The 12,757-nt window shown below is 41.3% G+C and overlaps 1 protein-coding gene across 2 annotated transcripts in view; it reads right to left on the bottom strand.

Moving 5' to 3' along the window:
- The window catches only part of LOC102080698 (zinc finger protein 14), a 49,560-nt gene that overhangs the window by 21,265 nt on the left and 15,538 nt on the right, over positions 1-12,757 (bottom strand). The window contains exon 4 of one of the 2 annotated variants that reach the window (XM_005468102.3): positions 2,482-3,930. The exons of the other annotated variant lie outside the window; for it this stretch is intronic. Coding sequence (XP_005468159.1) covers positions 3,376-3,930 — 555 coding nt within the window. The 3' untranslated portion in view covers positions 2,482-3,375. Of the gene's footprint in view, positions 1-2,481; positions 3,931-12,757 lie in introns of those variants that run through there. 2 annotated transcript variants of the gene reach the window in all.

Here is a 12,757-nt window from a genome sequence, read left to right as displayed (position 1 = left end):
CACTACCGTGCTACTCCTCTTTTTCACCGACATGTATGTGTTTGCGCGTGCACAGCGTGAGCGGCTGTGGTGAAATCCTCACGACCAAGCGATTGATGATTGGGAGCTGGTCGTGAGGTGTTAATTGCTTCTTGTTACCCCACATATACTACACGATGCGCGACGCATGATGAAGGCAAAAATCGGGCCGATCATCAAAACGATCGAACGCCTCAAAAATCGGCTCACAAATGGGCCAAAGATTGCACAGTGTAAGCGCAGCATTAGGAAAGCAGAGGACTTTAGTGTTCTTACCGCACATCCTTTGTACATCCTTTATGGCAGAGTCACCCACAATCAGAGTCTCAGGCTTAGCCTTTAGCTTTCCCTGTGGCCTTTTACTTTCCAACAGATTTTCAGTCCTTACTACTTTTAGATCGATGGTTGTCTGATAGAGATCCAGGGTCCTTTGATAGTGGAGCAAATCTGTTCTGCAGTTTCACATTGAGTTGTTTTGGAGGTTTGTTGTTAACCTTCCTATTCACGGTTGTCCAGTCCTGTTTCCTCCTGTATACAGGGGTAGAAGAGCTTCTCTGTCACGTAGGAAGTGAAGGCCAGTTGGTTTCAGAGATTTCAGCTCGCTGTGCCCTGCCTGTGATACGTCCTCCCCCTTCCAGGAGACATGATTTATGTCTTGGTTTTGCACCAAGACAGCCCAAGGGGGGATTATCGCTTGAGGATTTATTATAATGCACAGTCTACTTTCTTGATCATGTTATCTGTGCTAGCTGTGTACTAGCTTGCTCATCGCCATTGTTTTGAATCAAAGGCAAGGTTGTTTCATTTCCACACGGTCCATTTACCTCCACATTTACTTCTAAGTAATAATTTTTTGTCTCCAGTACTGCAATCTTCTGCAGGAGGCTGTGGTAGTCATCTGTGGAGAGGGAAGGCATCTTGTTGCTAGTTAGCCTAGTGGTTAGCACCTTTCCAGGCTATTGAGGCCGGTTGGTGCCCAGACGCTATAAATCAGCCTTCAGCTGTGTGTAGGCCACAGACACATGCAGCGCTGAAGATAAGGTAACTATAAAAATGTTGATGTTTCTGTTAAGAACACTTTAGTCCTAACTTTAGTCCCTTCCAGTCACCTTTCTCACTCACTATGTGCTAATAGACCTCTCTGCATCGAATCATATCTGTTATTAATCTCTGTCTCTCTTCCACAGCATGTCTTTATCCTGTTTTCCTTCTTTCACCCCAACCGGTCGCAGCAGATGGCCGCCCCTCCCTGAGCCTGGTTCTGCCGGAGGTTTCTTCCTGTTAAAAGGGAGTTTTTCCTTCCCACTGTCGCCAAAGTGCTTGCTCATAGGGGGTCATATGATTGTTGGGTTTTTCTCTGTATTTATTATTGTGCTATCTACTGTACAATATAAAGCGCCTTGAGGCGACTTTTGTTGTGATTTGGCGCTATATAAATAAAATTGAATTGAATTGAATTGAATGATCTGTAAGTGTCCAGAAGCTATCACAGGTAAGCTCATATGGAAAAAAATCAGCATAAAAATCAATAAAAGAAGCAAAGCATGTAAAGAGCAAAGAGAGGAAGTCCCCACACTCACAAAAGGGGGGTGAAACATTACTATTAATGGGACGTGTGGGACAAAATGTAGATGCATCTGTTCATTTGTATGCAGATGATACAATTACTTATTGTTGTGATCGTACCATCAACATGTTTTTCAAACAATTACAGCAAGCTTTGCACAGTATTCAGTCTCAGCTTGGTCAATTCAGACTGGTTTTAAATGCAGAAAAAAGTCATGTGGGAGATCGTGGCGCAAGAGTTGGCAGTTTGTCTTGTAATCGGAAGGTTGCCGGTTCAGACAGTCTCTGTCGTTGTGTCCTTGGGCAAGACACTTCACCTACCGCCTACTGCTGTTGGCCAGAGGGTCCGATGGTGCGATATGGCAGCCTTGCTTCTGTCAGTCTGCCCCAGGGCAGCTGTGGTTACATCTGTAGCTTGCCTTCGCCAGTGTGTGAATGTGAGAGTGAATGAATAGTGGAATTGTAAAGCGCTATATAAATGCAATCCATTATTATTATTATTATTATTTATGTCATCTCAAACAGAAAGAGAGTGCCTGCAGTGCTTCCTTCTCTTGTATCTGCTCAAGGTATTTGTATAGAAACAGTGGCCTCATACAAATACCTATGTATTGTGATTGATGACAATCTTTCCTTTAAACCACACATTGACCATCTATTAAATAAACCGAGAAACTAATGTTCCTCTTTCACAGAAAGGAAAAAGCTTGTAGCTGCCACTTTTTTTTGTTAACCGTTAAGACACCCACTGTAAACATTTGTCCTTATTTTCCTTGATGCTCATTTCGGAATTTTTAGTAAATTGCAGGAACCCCCAAGTCTCCTCCTCTGATAAACCTCCACCTGTACCACTGAAAACAGTTAATTTGAACATGAAATCATGGCTCAAACTACTTGTTGTCAGACCATTTCTTTATTTTTTACATCAAATTGTTTTATAAAATAAACTTTACACGGAGTTAATCAAATATAACAAATGCTTTAACAGTATCACTGTTTCACAATACAAACTAGACCCAACAAGAAAACAGCTGCAAAACATGCAGCTCAAAATGCATTGACTAAACAACACGTGGATTTAAAGGATACAGTAAAGACACTAAAGTGAAAGGAGGACCCAAAAGCAGAGGTTTGATAGAATTTAAATTAAGTACAAATTGTCTTTGTGATCGTTTCAATGGTCCTGATATGTGCTGCACATCAGCTAACCTTAACAATTCTTTGCTGCCACTGTGAATAAGAATGTGTTCTTTGCCTGATTAAATAAAAATTACACTCACTGCTCAATCTTCTGGTACAAACTAGTACTACATGGAAGTACAGCCCATTGCCAGTTTAGCTTGAGATTCTTTTTTCTGGACATTAAGTCAAAGGAGCTTTTGTTTCAAAGCTGGTTGACAATTAAGTTTGTATTGGGTGCTGTAAGAGCAACTAGTGTGAAATTATTTGCGGTTTTGGGAGAAAGGGATTTAAGATTAAAGTTTGAAAAGATAACACATAAAATTACAATAAAACAAGGTGGGTTTTAAAAGAGAGCATCAACATTTATCAAAGAAAAATTAAGTAGATCTATATATCCATAATTGCAACTTCTAAATTTAAGATTCAGGATTATTCATTGCAGGTCCAAATCAGAGCTACCTCATCCAAGTGTGACATCAGCTGACACACTTTTTATAGGAGAATCCAGCTGAACTCTGTAGAGCCTGATCTCGAGATTTTAAGTCTGACCCTGAAACCTGAAGGGGATCTTTCTTTTTCTTCAGATTCATTGTGATCCATTGATTTCAGTCATGCATGATCACGCTGATGTTTGCACAGAGAAGATAATGAAGTGAACGTTTTTGCACATTGGTAACAGTGAAACTGTTTATTTGCAGCGTGGGATCGTTTGTGTGCAGAGTATGAACTGAGATTCTTGAAGGTCTTGTCACACTGGTCACAGCTGAAGTTCCCTTCAATGTGTGTAAGTTCATGAACATTACGATGGCCTGAAAGTGAGAAGCTTTTGTCACAGTGTCTGCACTTATATGGTTTCTCTCCTGTGTGGACTCTTTTATGCTCTTTAAGCTGATTTGCAGTGAAGAAAGATGAACCACACTGGTCACAGATGTGCTTTTTAACGCCACTGTGATAAACATAATGTTTTTTTAATTCACTTGATGTGGGGAAGCCTTTCCCACACTCTTTGCAGTAATTCATGTTGTCTCCAGTGTGTCTACGTTGATGTAGTTTTAGGCTATCTGGATGATTGAAAGTTTTTCCACAAAGGTCACAATGAAACGCTTTCCCACCACCACAGCGACGACAGGGTTGAGAAGTGGATCCATCTGTGTCGCTCTGTTTCTAAACAAAGACACAAAGACAGTGTAAGTTATGACAATATTAAAACATCTATTGTTTCATATTGTATGCATAATCAGCTGTTCACGGCAATATTTTTTAATCGATTTGATGGTCGCTGTAGAGGCTATATCAATCTCTTGAAGTTCTCTCTTCCTCTTTTATTTAACCTCCTAAGACACTCTTTCATAGCATGCATTTTCAATTTCTCTTTGCTATTTGTGCTGATTGGGACCTAAAGAATGCAAAAACAAAGAATTACCTAATTATTTCTTTTATCTGACTTTTGTTTCTGAGAAAAATGAGATCCACAAAGGAGGACATGATAGAAAAGTGGCAGTATAGTGTACTTTAAGTTGATATCAGGCCTTTGTAGAGCAAATGTTTTTTTTAATTTTGGTGTACACAATCCAAATTGTGATGTCCAGGTTCTATGAGGTTAAAATAACCACACTATGGATGGACAAATAAATGTTTTTATGCGTACTTTCGTTAGCAAAACCACTGTTAGTGAAACCATTGTGTGACTCCACCGTCAGCTTGTTTATTTTCCACATAAACCTGTCACGATAAAGTTCAAAATCCTGTTGTCTAAGGAGCTTGGAAAGAAAAGCGTCCGTACTTCTTTAGGTTGCTTGAAGACGTTTCACCTCTCATCCGAGAAGCTTCTTCAGTTCTAGTGTCAAATGGTGGAGAGTCTCAGATTTAAACCCCGTGGGAGTTTCCCCCCCAAAGAGGAATAAAAGGACCCCGTGATGATCTTCTACCTAATCGCATGAGTAAGGTGTGAAAATGGGTGTGGGTCACAATCAGCCAGGGTTTCGGGTGAGCTCATTGCGAAACCTAGCCCCACCCTATCATGTGATTTCCTGAGGTCAGATGGCCCAGGGTGTGAGTCGGCATTAAGGCGTCTGGGGAGGGAACTCAAAACTGGATTATAGATGGCAGACAGTTGGTGTCATAAGCGACCGCCTCTGTTCAAAGATGGTCGCTCACAGTGGACATAAATGGCTTCTTTCACTCCTGTTTCAAACCATCTGTCCTCTCTGTCCAAAATGTGAACGTTGGCATCCTCGAAAGAGTAGGGATGCCATTATGGCACCGGTTCTGACACAAACAGTAGTAACCAGACCGAAAAGCAGTGCACATTTCGGTGTTATTTTTCCTGAGATGTCATACACTTTAGATTCTAGCCGATCATTTTACCTTTCCAAGGATAGTAGGCGGGCGGGCATGCGGGCATGCGTTATTTTAGAGCAGAGCTACAGATTAAAAATGCCCAAGGCGAAGCGGTCAAAAGTCTGGCTGTACTTCACAGCAAAAGATGCAAACTCAGCAGCCTGCAACAAGTGCTTTAAGGTGATACTGTCAAAGGAGGTAACACCTCAAATCTGATGAAACACCTGGCGACGCATTTTTAAAAGCAGAGAAATGCACCGTACTTGATAGCTTGCTGCGAGACCTCACACTGAGCACATCTATTGCGAGTGTAGTGTCTGTTATCAGACCCAGAGTTAGCAAAAACCCCCAAGAACCCGAAGAGGAGAGTCCTGGCCCTAGCCCTGCCAGTGTAACATGATGATGATGATGGCAGCAGCAGCCGTTCTTCTCTGGGTGAGTAGCTTAATGTTGTTTGTGTGTAATTTACGTTAAGTAGGCTAACTACGTTATTAAATTAATGCATGCAAGGCGAATTAGCAAACACGTTGTAGTTACATGCGGCTGTCTTTTTGTTTGATGGCAGATACTCCCTTCATGTTGTATCAACAGAAAATGCTAACTTGGTTATCATTTTGCAAAAAAAAAAAGAGACTGCTAAAAATAAAAACATAAGAGGTTTTTGGTCAAAGTTTTTGTTCTCCATTTTTTAAGCACTGGTTCAAGCACCGGTTCAAGTACTGTTTAAGCAAGGGCACCATATCAAAAGTACCGGTTTGGAGCATGTACAAACTGATATTAGTCTTTTAAACAAAACAACTGCTGTATAATGTCCTCCGCTATCTTAGTTTAATTGGTCACATGACTGCATCACACGAATAAAATGCATCATCATTTTCTTAAGTCTCAGTTTTCACTGTCCACACTGCCATGCGAAAGCACCGTGTTCAAATGTATGCATTTTCCAGAGCGTTTTCAAAACGCTGTGTTTTCCTTTGGGGAAAACGCCATCTCTCTGTGGACGGGAGGCCAAAACGGAGAGAAAAAAATGCGTTTTCGTTTGAACACATTAGTGTGTTTACGTCTTTGTGAAATCTGTTTACCTGCTCTCATTTGCCATTTTAGTTGCTTAGTGGTTGTTGAAATAGTTTTGGGAGCTCCTGGCTTTTCTGGCAAAATATATCTATATTTAAAAATCAGTTCAGTATTTAATTAATCAATATCGCATTATTCAAACTAAAATCCATTTTAATCAGAAAATCGATTATTGAAACCCACCCCACTACTTTTTTTTAGTCGTACCACTGAGAATGTACGGCGCAATGTAATCATGCACAGACTCATTTGCACGGTTAATACACAGGAAAAAGTCCACATATGGATGAGCTAATTGTCAAAAAAAAAATATCAAGTCGCCAATTTGGGATTTCTTTGGTGTTAAACTAGATGAAAGACTTAAACCTAAGGATGTAACCAAAGCGCTGTGCCACTTGTGCTGACGTATAGTGCGAGCAAAGGACTCAAATGCTACTAACTTGCATTAGCATTTACGTATCCACCATCCAGCTGACTATGCTAGACTATAGAGGTGGGTGGATCGATCCAAATATCGACAGTATTGATACCAAGTTGGCATCGGTATCAGATCGATACTAGCCTGGTGAGATCGATTCTTTACTTTGAGTTCTGCTTGTTTGCAATGCTGCGCTGTGCTTTTGGCAAAGACGAAACACCGAAACACTGGACTCGCCGCTCCTGTGTCAGTGAAGAGCAGGCACACTTTGCTCCCCCAATCTTATGTTTCGGTGTTGCGCTGTCACGTCACGTGACTTAGACACTTTGGGGGTTGTCAAGTTGTTTATATATTAATTATATTTTTACCAGTTGTTTTTGTTGTTGAGAATTTTAATTGTAATTTTTGTATTATAGTTTATCAACAGTATTTGTTTTAATTTGTTTACTGGTTTGCATGCACTTAAGATTTTTCGAAAAAAAAGAAAAAAAAAAGGTTCGCCAGCCCGGCAGACCCGATGGCATTTTCATGTTTCGCAGCATCATTTATTCTAACAAAAAAAAATCACATGGTATCTGTAACAGTACATTCAACGGCTGCAGCTCTACCGCTGCCAGCCATACACATCACCACCACCAAACCTGCAGAGGCATCGCAAACATGCCCCGCCACATACCCTCATCACCTGCTTCAGGCCGGGGAGTCATCCGGCCTAACCTACCTACTCCCCACTCCGTGAGCAGGCGAGATAATCGGCCCAGACCATCGGCGCCCCATGACCCAGCCCAGCGACGGGGAAGTGTCCACTCTGGCGGCGCCTCCAGCGGAAGCCCTGGAGCTGGTCTGGTGGCCACCCATGTGGCAAACAGTGGCGGCGCAGCAGGCGTGGATGTGAGCCGGGGCTCACAGGCAGCTGGCAGACGGCCGGCACGCAGGTCAATGCAGCGTGCCGGCCTCTGTTGGAGAAGGCTGAAGCAGACAGCACGCCGCCCTTGGGCGGGGCAGGATCCCCGCGCACCACGTGGTGTCCACCCTTACAGTAATCACACGGTTGCTGCAACAGTACATTCAACGGCTGCAGCTCTCCTGCTGCCAGCTGTACACATGAACACCAAAAACAACAGCAAACAGCACAAGCAGCGCACAGGTTTTAAGCCCGCGAGGCATGATTGTAGATGCCGTGAAGGTGAGTCCATCTCACCTGCAGGGCATCGCAGACCACAACCTGCCACAATAATAAAGCATTTTTTAAATTTAATTATAAATACATTATTTCTCCTAATTATGTCCTGGGTTTTAACAATTTAATAATAAAAAAAGGAAACATCACAAAAAATACTTAAGGTCATGAAAATTAATTGTGATTTAGCAATTCAATGACACATCCACCTTATTTATTGAAAAGTATCAGTATCAGTATTGGTATCAGCGATATTGGCCTGTATTTACTTGGTATTGGATCGATACAAAAATACGGAGTATCGCACACCACTATTAGACTATCACCAGCTTCTGCAACTCAATCAACAAGCCCTGGAAAAGCTTTTCACCAGCACAATATTCTAAGTCCTTTTACTAAAACAGTTACACATTAAAAGGGCAGCCCCAGGTGGACACGGTGAAAACTGGCTGCATCTTTATATCTATCAAAGGGAATGATGCCGTTTCATACAGTGAAAAAAGGATTCATTCGTCGAGTTGCTGAAAACCTTTGACAAGAAATACGTGCTTCCAAGACGGAAATGTTTTTCAAAAACTGCCACACCAGATTTCTACACCAAAGTCCATGGACCTACAAGCAGCTACCATATTTGTGTTGACCACTGATATGAGCTCAACTTTAAGCACGGTGTCTTATATGAGCATCACAGCTCACAATGTCAATGAAAACTGGGAATTAAAAGCAAAAAGCAAAATCTTGAAACCATTTGTTTTCCCAATGACCACACAGCTTCAGTGCTTGCTGAGGAACTTCCAAGAGCGCATCGAGGAGTGAGGCATCATGGAAGAGAAATATTATAAGCACTTTAAGAACTCTCTACTGGCCATGGCTAAATTGTTTTTTGTTTTTTTGTTTTTTTGCCGTCAGAATTGTTGTCTGAAGACCAACAAGGATACCCAATGGATTTACTTTACCAAGTGGACCATTACGGCCTTGCCGTATTGGTCCATTTGATCGACCTTTGTTGTTATTATTTATTTTATTTTATTTTCAGTTGTTACAGACGGGACAGACATGAGTGGGGGATAGGAAAGGGAGAAAGAAAGACGAAGGAAAAGAAAAACAGAAGGGAAGAGCGACAGTGAAAAAGGGCACTTAAAAAGAGAAAGAAAAATAATCTCCTGGATCACCTGTTGAGAGAAAAAGAAGACAAAACAAGCAAAAACAACAACAACAGAGGAACATAATAAACACAATACCATCGCATTAATCTAGCTAAGTGTAAACAGCAGTAAATACTAAATATTGAATGTTGTTGTGCAGCACGCAGGACCGACAGCGCACAATGTGCTTTGAGGTAGCAGCCAAGAAAGGTGTAGTTTATGTCTATGAACAGTGAACACCCGTGTGCGCACATCCCAATCAGATGGCCAACACCTCCTCCCCTAGCCCCCCGTCCCGATGGCCAGCAGAGAACGGGGGTGTGTGAAGACCCCATACCACCCTCCTCTTGCGCATGTGTAGTGTTGCTGTGTGCTGTTCTAAAGTGCATTAAAGTGCTAAATTGTTTTGGACATAACTTAAATGTGGCAGTACACAATGTCATCAAGACAGAAACACAAGCGTTTAGTGTCTGCCACTCTATTAACTCAGCATTTTCACACAGCTGGCAGAAACAATGGGAGCTCTGCAAGATGCAAGAGGAACTCGAACTGCGGCAACATTCGATCATCACGGCAATGTAGTAAATAATTCTATTTACTCATTCCATGTGCCAGCATTAATGTAACATTAGACATTAGTTACAAAGTTAACTCATTTTTCCTTGTCCGAGATTGTCTGACTCTTGGGGACCCAAACAAAAAATGGTGCAGTGCATCCGTGAGCAAGCCCCAGCCATTCAAAGAGTTTTTGCTTCAGACGGGAGCTGCAGTTTGCTACCCAACTTGACCTGGTAGGACACCAGTGTTTTGGAAGTCGTGAACGCAGCACTGATACCTGTCATTATTTCGTTGAGTGAAGGACAGAGGTGTTTAATATTATGAAGGAGAAAATACGAAGACCAAGTGATATTATTTATATGTGCTATGAAGGAAAGAGTGCTGTCGAGGATGACACCAAGACTCTTAACCTTGGTAACCTTGCAGTGTTATCAATGAATAATGAAAGACTTCTGGTTTGAACTTGACTCAGTTTTGATTTGCTGCCCACTTTATTGACATTAAGTTTAAGAAAGTTGTGAGTAAACCAGACCTTGGTTTCACTTAAACAGTCAGAAATTGATGTGGGTGGGAGAGTAGCTGTGGGTCTGGAAGATAAGTAGAGCTTGGTTTCATCTACATAGCAGTAAAAGCGGAAGTTATATATATATATTTTTTGTAAATATTACCTAGGGGTAGGAAATAGAGGTAGATCGAGTATCCAAAAAGTATTAAGTAATTTAGTAAGAGTAGCATTACTTTAAAATATTATTACTCAAGTAAAAGTGAAAAGGAGTTTAAAAAGATAATTCAAGAGTAGGAAAGTAGTTGGTGAAAAGACTACTCAAGTACTGAGTAACTGATTGTAATGTGTAATTATATTTTAAATAAATGCAATCAGACAAACAAAAACTAAATACACAAATTTTAGTATTTTCAAATAGAATAAATGTAAAAACATCAACAGAATAAGGCAACAATTCAACAATTCAACAATTTAGACTTCAGCTCAGCATTTAATCATATCATCCCAGAGAAACTGTCTCACCTGGGACTCTCCACCCCCATCTGCCTCTGGATTAAGGACTTCCTGACAAATAGACCACAGTCTGTCAGACTCGGCCCCCACCTGTCCAGCACCATCACACTCAGCACCGGGTCTCCACAAGGATGTGTTCTGAGTCCCCTCCTGTTTACGCTCTACACATCCGACTGCTCCCCTACCCATCTCTCAAACACCATCATAAAGTTTGCGGACGACACCACTGTGGTTGGACTCATCTCAAGGGGGGATGAGTCGGACTACAGAGATGAGGTCAACAGACTGACTGAGTGGTGTTCAGTTAATAACCTCCAACTGAACACCACGAAAACTAAAGAACTCATCTTGGACTTCAGGAAGGGCAGAGCAGACCACTTTACATTCACGGGAGCTGTGTGGAGAGGGTACACTCCATGAGGTTTCTGGGCGTGCAGATCTCTGATGATCTCTCCTGGACTGCAAATACCACTGCGGTGGTAAAAAAGGCCCAGCAGCGTCTCCACTTTCTGAGAGTGCTCAGGAGGAACAACCTGGAGGAGAGGCTGCTGGTGACATTCTACAGAGCCACCATAGAGAGCATCCTAACGTATGGCATAACAACATGGTATGCAGGGTGCTCAGCTGCAGACAGGAAAGCACTGCAGAGGGTCATCAACACAGCCCAGAAGATCACTGGCTGCTCTCTGCCCAGCCTGGAGGTCATTGCAAACTCTCGGTACCTCAGCAGAGCTGGCAATATCATCAAGGACCATTCTCACCCCAGCAATCAACTGTTTGAACTATTACCGTCAGGCCGACGGTACAGGTCACATAAAACCAGGACAAACAGATTCAGGGATAGCTTCTTTCCCAGAGCTATCACCGTAGTAAATAAGCACAAAAACGATTGAAACTGCTTAGCTATACCATACTGTCACCGTCAATTATTATGCTGCTATTCATACTGTCATTATATTAATGCTGCTATCCTGTATATATTGTACTTACTATTGTTTGTTTTAATGTACCTTTTATATTTTACATTTGTATTTTTGCACCAAGGGAGTGGCACTCCAATTTCGTTGTACCCTGTACAATGACAATAAAGGCTATTCTATTCTATTCTATTCTATTCTAACAATTCTAACTTCCAGATTTGTTTTTCACATCATAAAGCTTTTTCAAACCAACGACTACAGTAAATAATATAAATATATGGCAAGATATGCTATACAAATTATATTCACATTTACTTTAAATGGCACAGCAGCCTCAGAGAAACCATTTGAATGAGGCATCTTCAACTTATGTACATACAAGGCGGCTCACTTGTATGGGTGTGCATTAGGGGTGCAACAATACATGTATCGGTATTGAACGGTTCAAAACAGTGCTTTCAGTTTGGTACGCATATGTATCGAACAATACAAAATGTTTAATTTATTTTATTAACTTTTCTTCTGACGATGCTGTCAGTGTTGAGAGCTCAGTGGATTGCCGTTTTGGTTTTCATGTGAAGCAGGACCCTCATGGTCAGCGTGTCATGGACAAAAGTAAAACAGTATGTCGGATGTGCCATGCAATGCTCAATTACATTGGTGGGAACTATGTGCGTTAGCGCAGTTAGCTCATTAAAGTGTTGATGGCGTCCAGCCCGACGCAGGGGGCGATCCACGCTAACTCATTAACGGAGATTTGACGCATTGTGGCGTTAACGTCATTTTAACGAGATTAACGCTGACAGCACTAGTGGGAACACAATGAATAAGACTGCACACTTACGCCGACATCAAAAACAACAAGCACGCATGCTACAAACTTTACCCGAGTCATTTAGACAGCCGTTAGCACATCACGTGATTTTCCTTATGGGGACCTGATATGTTTAATTTGCTGCTGAGAATATAGCCCAGAAGAAGCGTGTAGTATAGATTTATTTTGGAAAGAGCCATTTCTCTGTTATAAACTCTCTTTTCTAAAGATGAGTGATTTCTCAATCAGATAGATTTATTTTTTTATTATTATTATTGTTTTTTCAGCAACATCAAACTTAAAAACTGTACTTTTGAGTTAAAATATATATTTATATTTTTAATAAATGAAAAATTAAAAAGGCATGAACATTTTCTTGTATCGAAAAAATATTGACCAAATATTCACCAAAATATCAAACTGAACCGAACCGTGTATTTTGTGTATTGTTGCACCGCTAGTGTGCATCTATTTCAGCATATTTCGCAAAAATGTGCCATTTCTTCACTCAGTAAGGTAATGGT

The sequence above is a fragment of the Oreochromis niloticus genome, linkage group LG9 (assembly GCF_001858045.2).
Source record: "Oreochromis niloticus isolate F11D_XX linkage group LG9, O_niloticus_UMD_NMBU, whole genome shotgun sequence".
Lineage (NCBI taxonomy): Eukaryota > Metazoa > Chordata > Actinopteri > Cichliformes > Cichlidae > Oreochromis > Oreochromis niloticus.
This window is presented reverse-complemented; position numbering and strand designations above follow the sequence as displayed.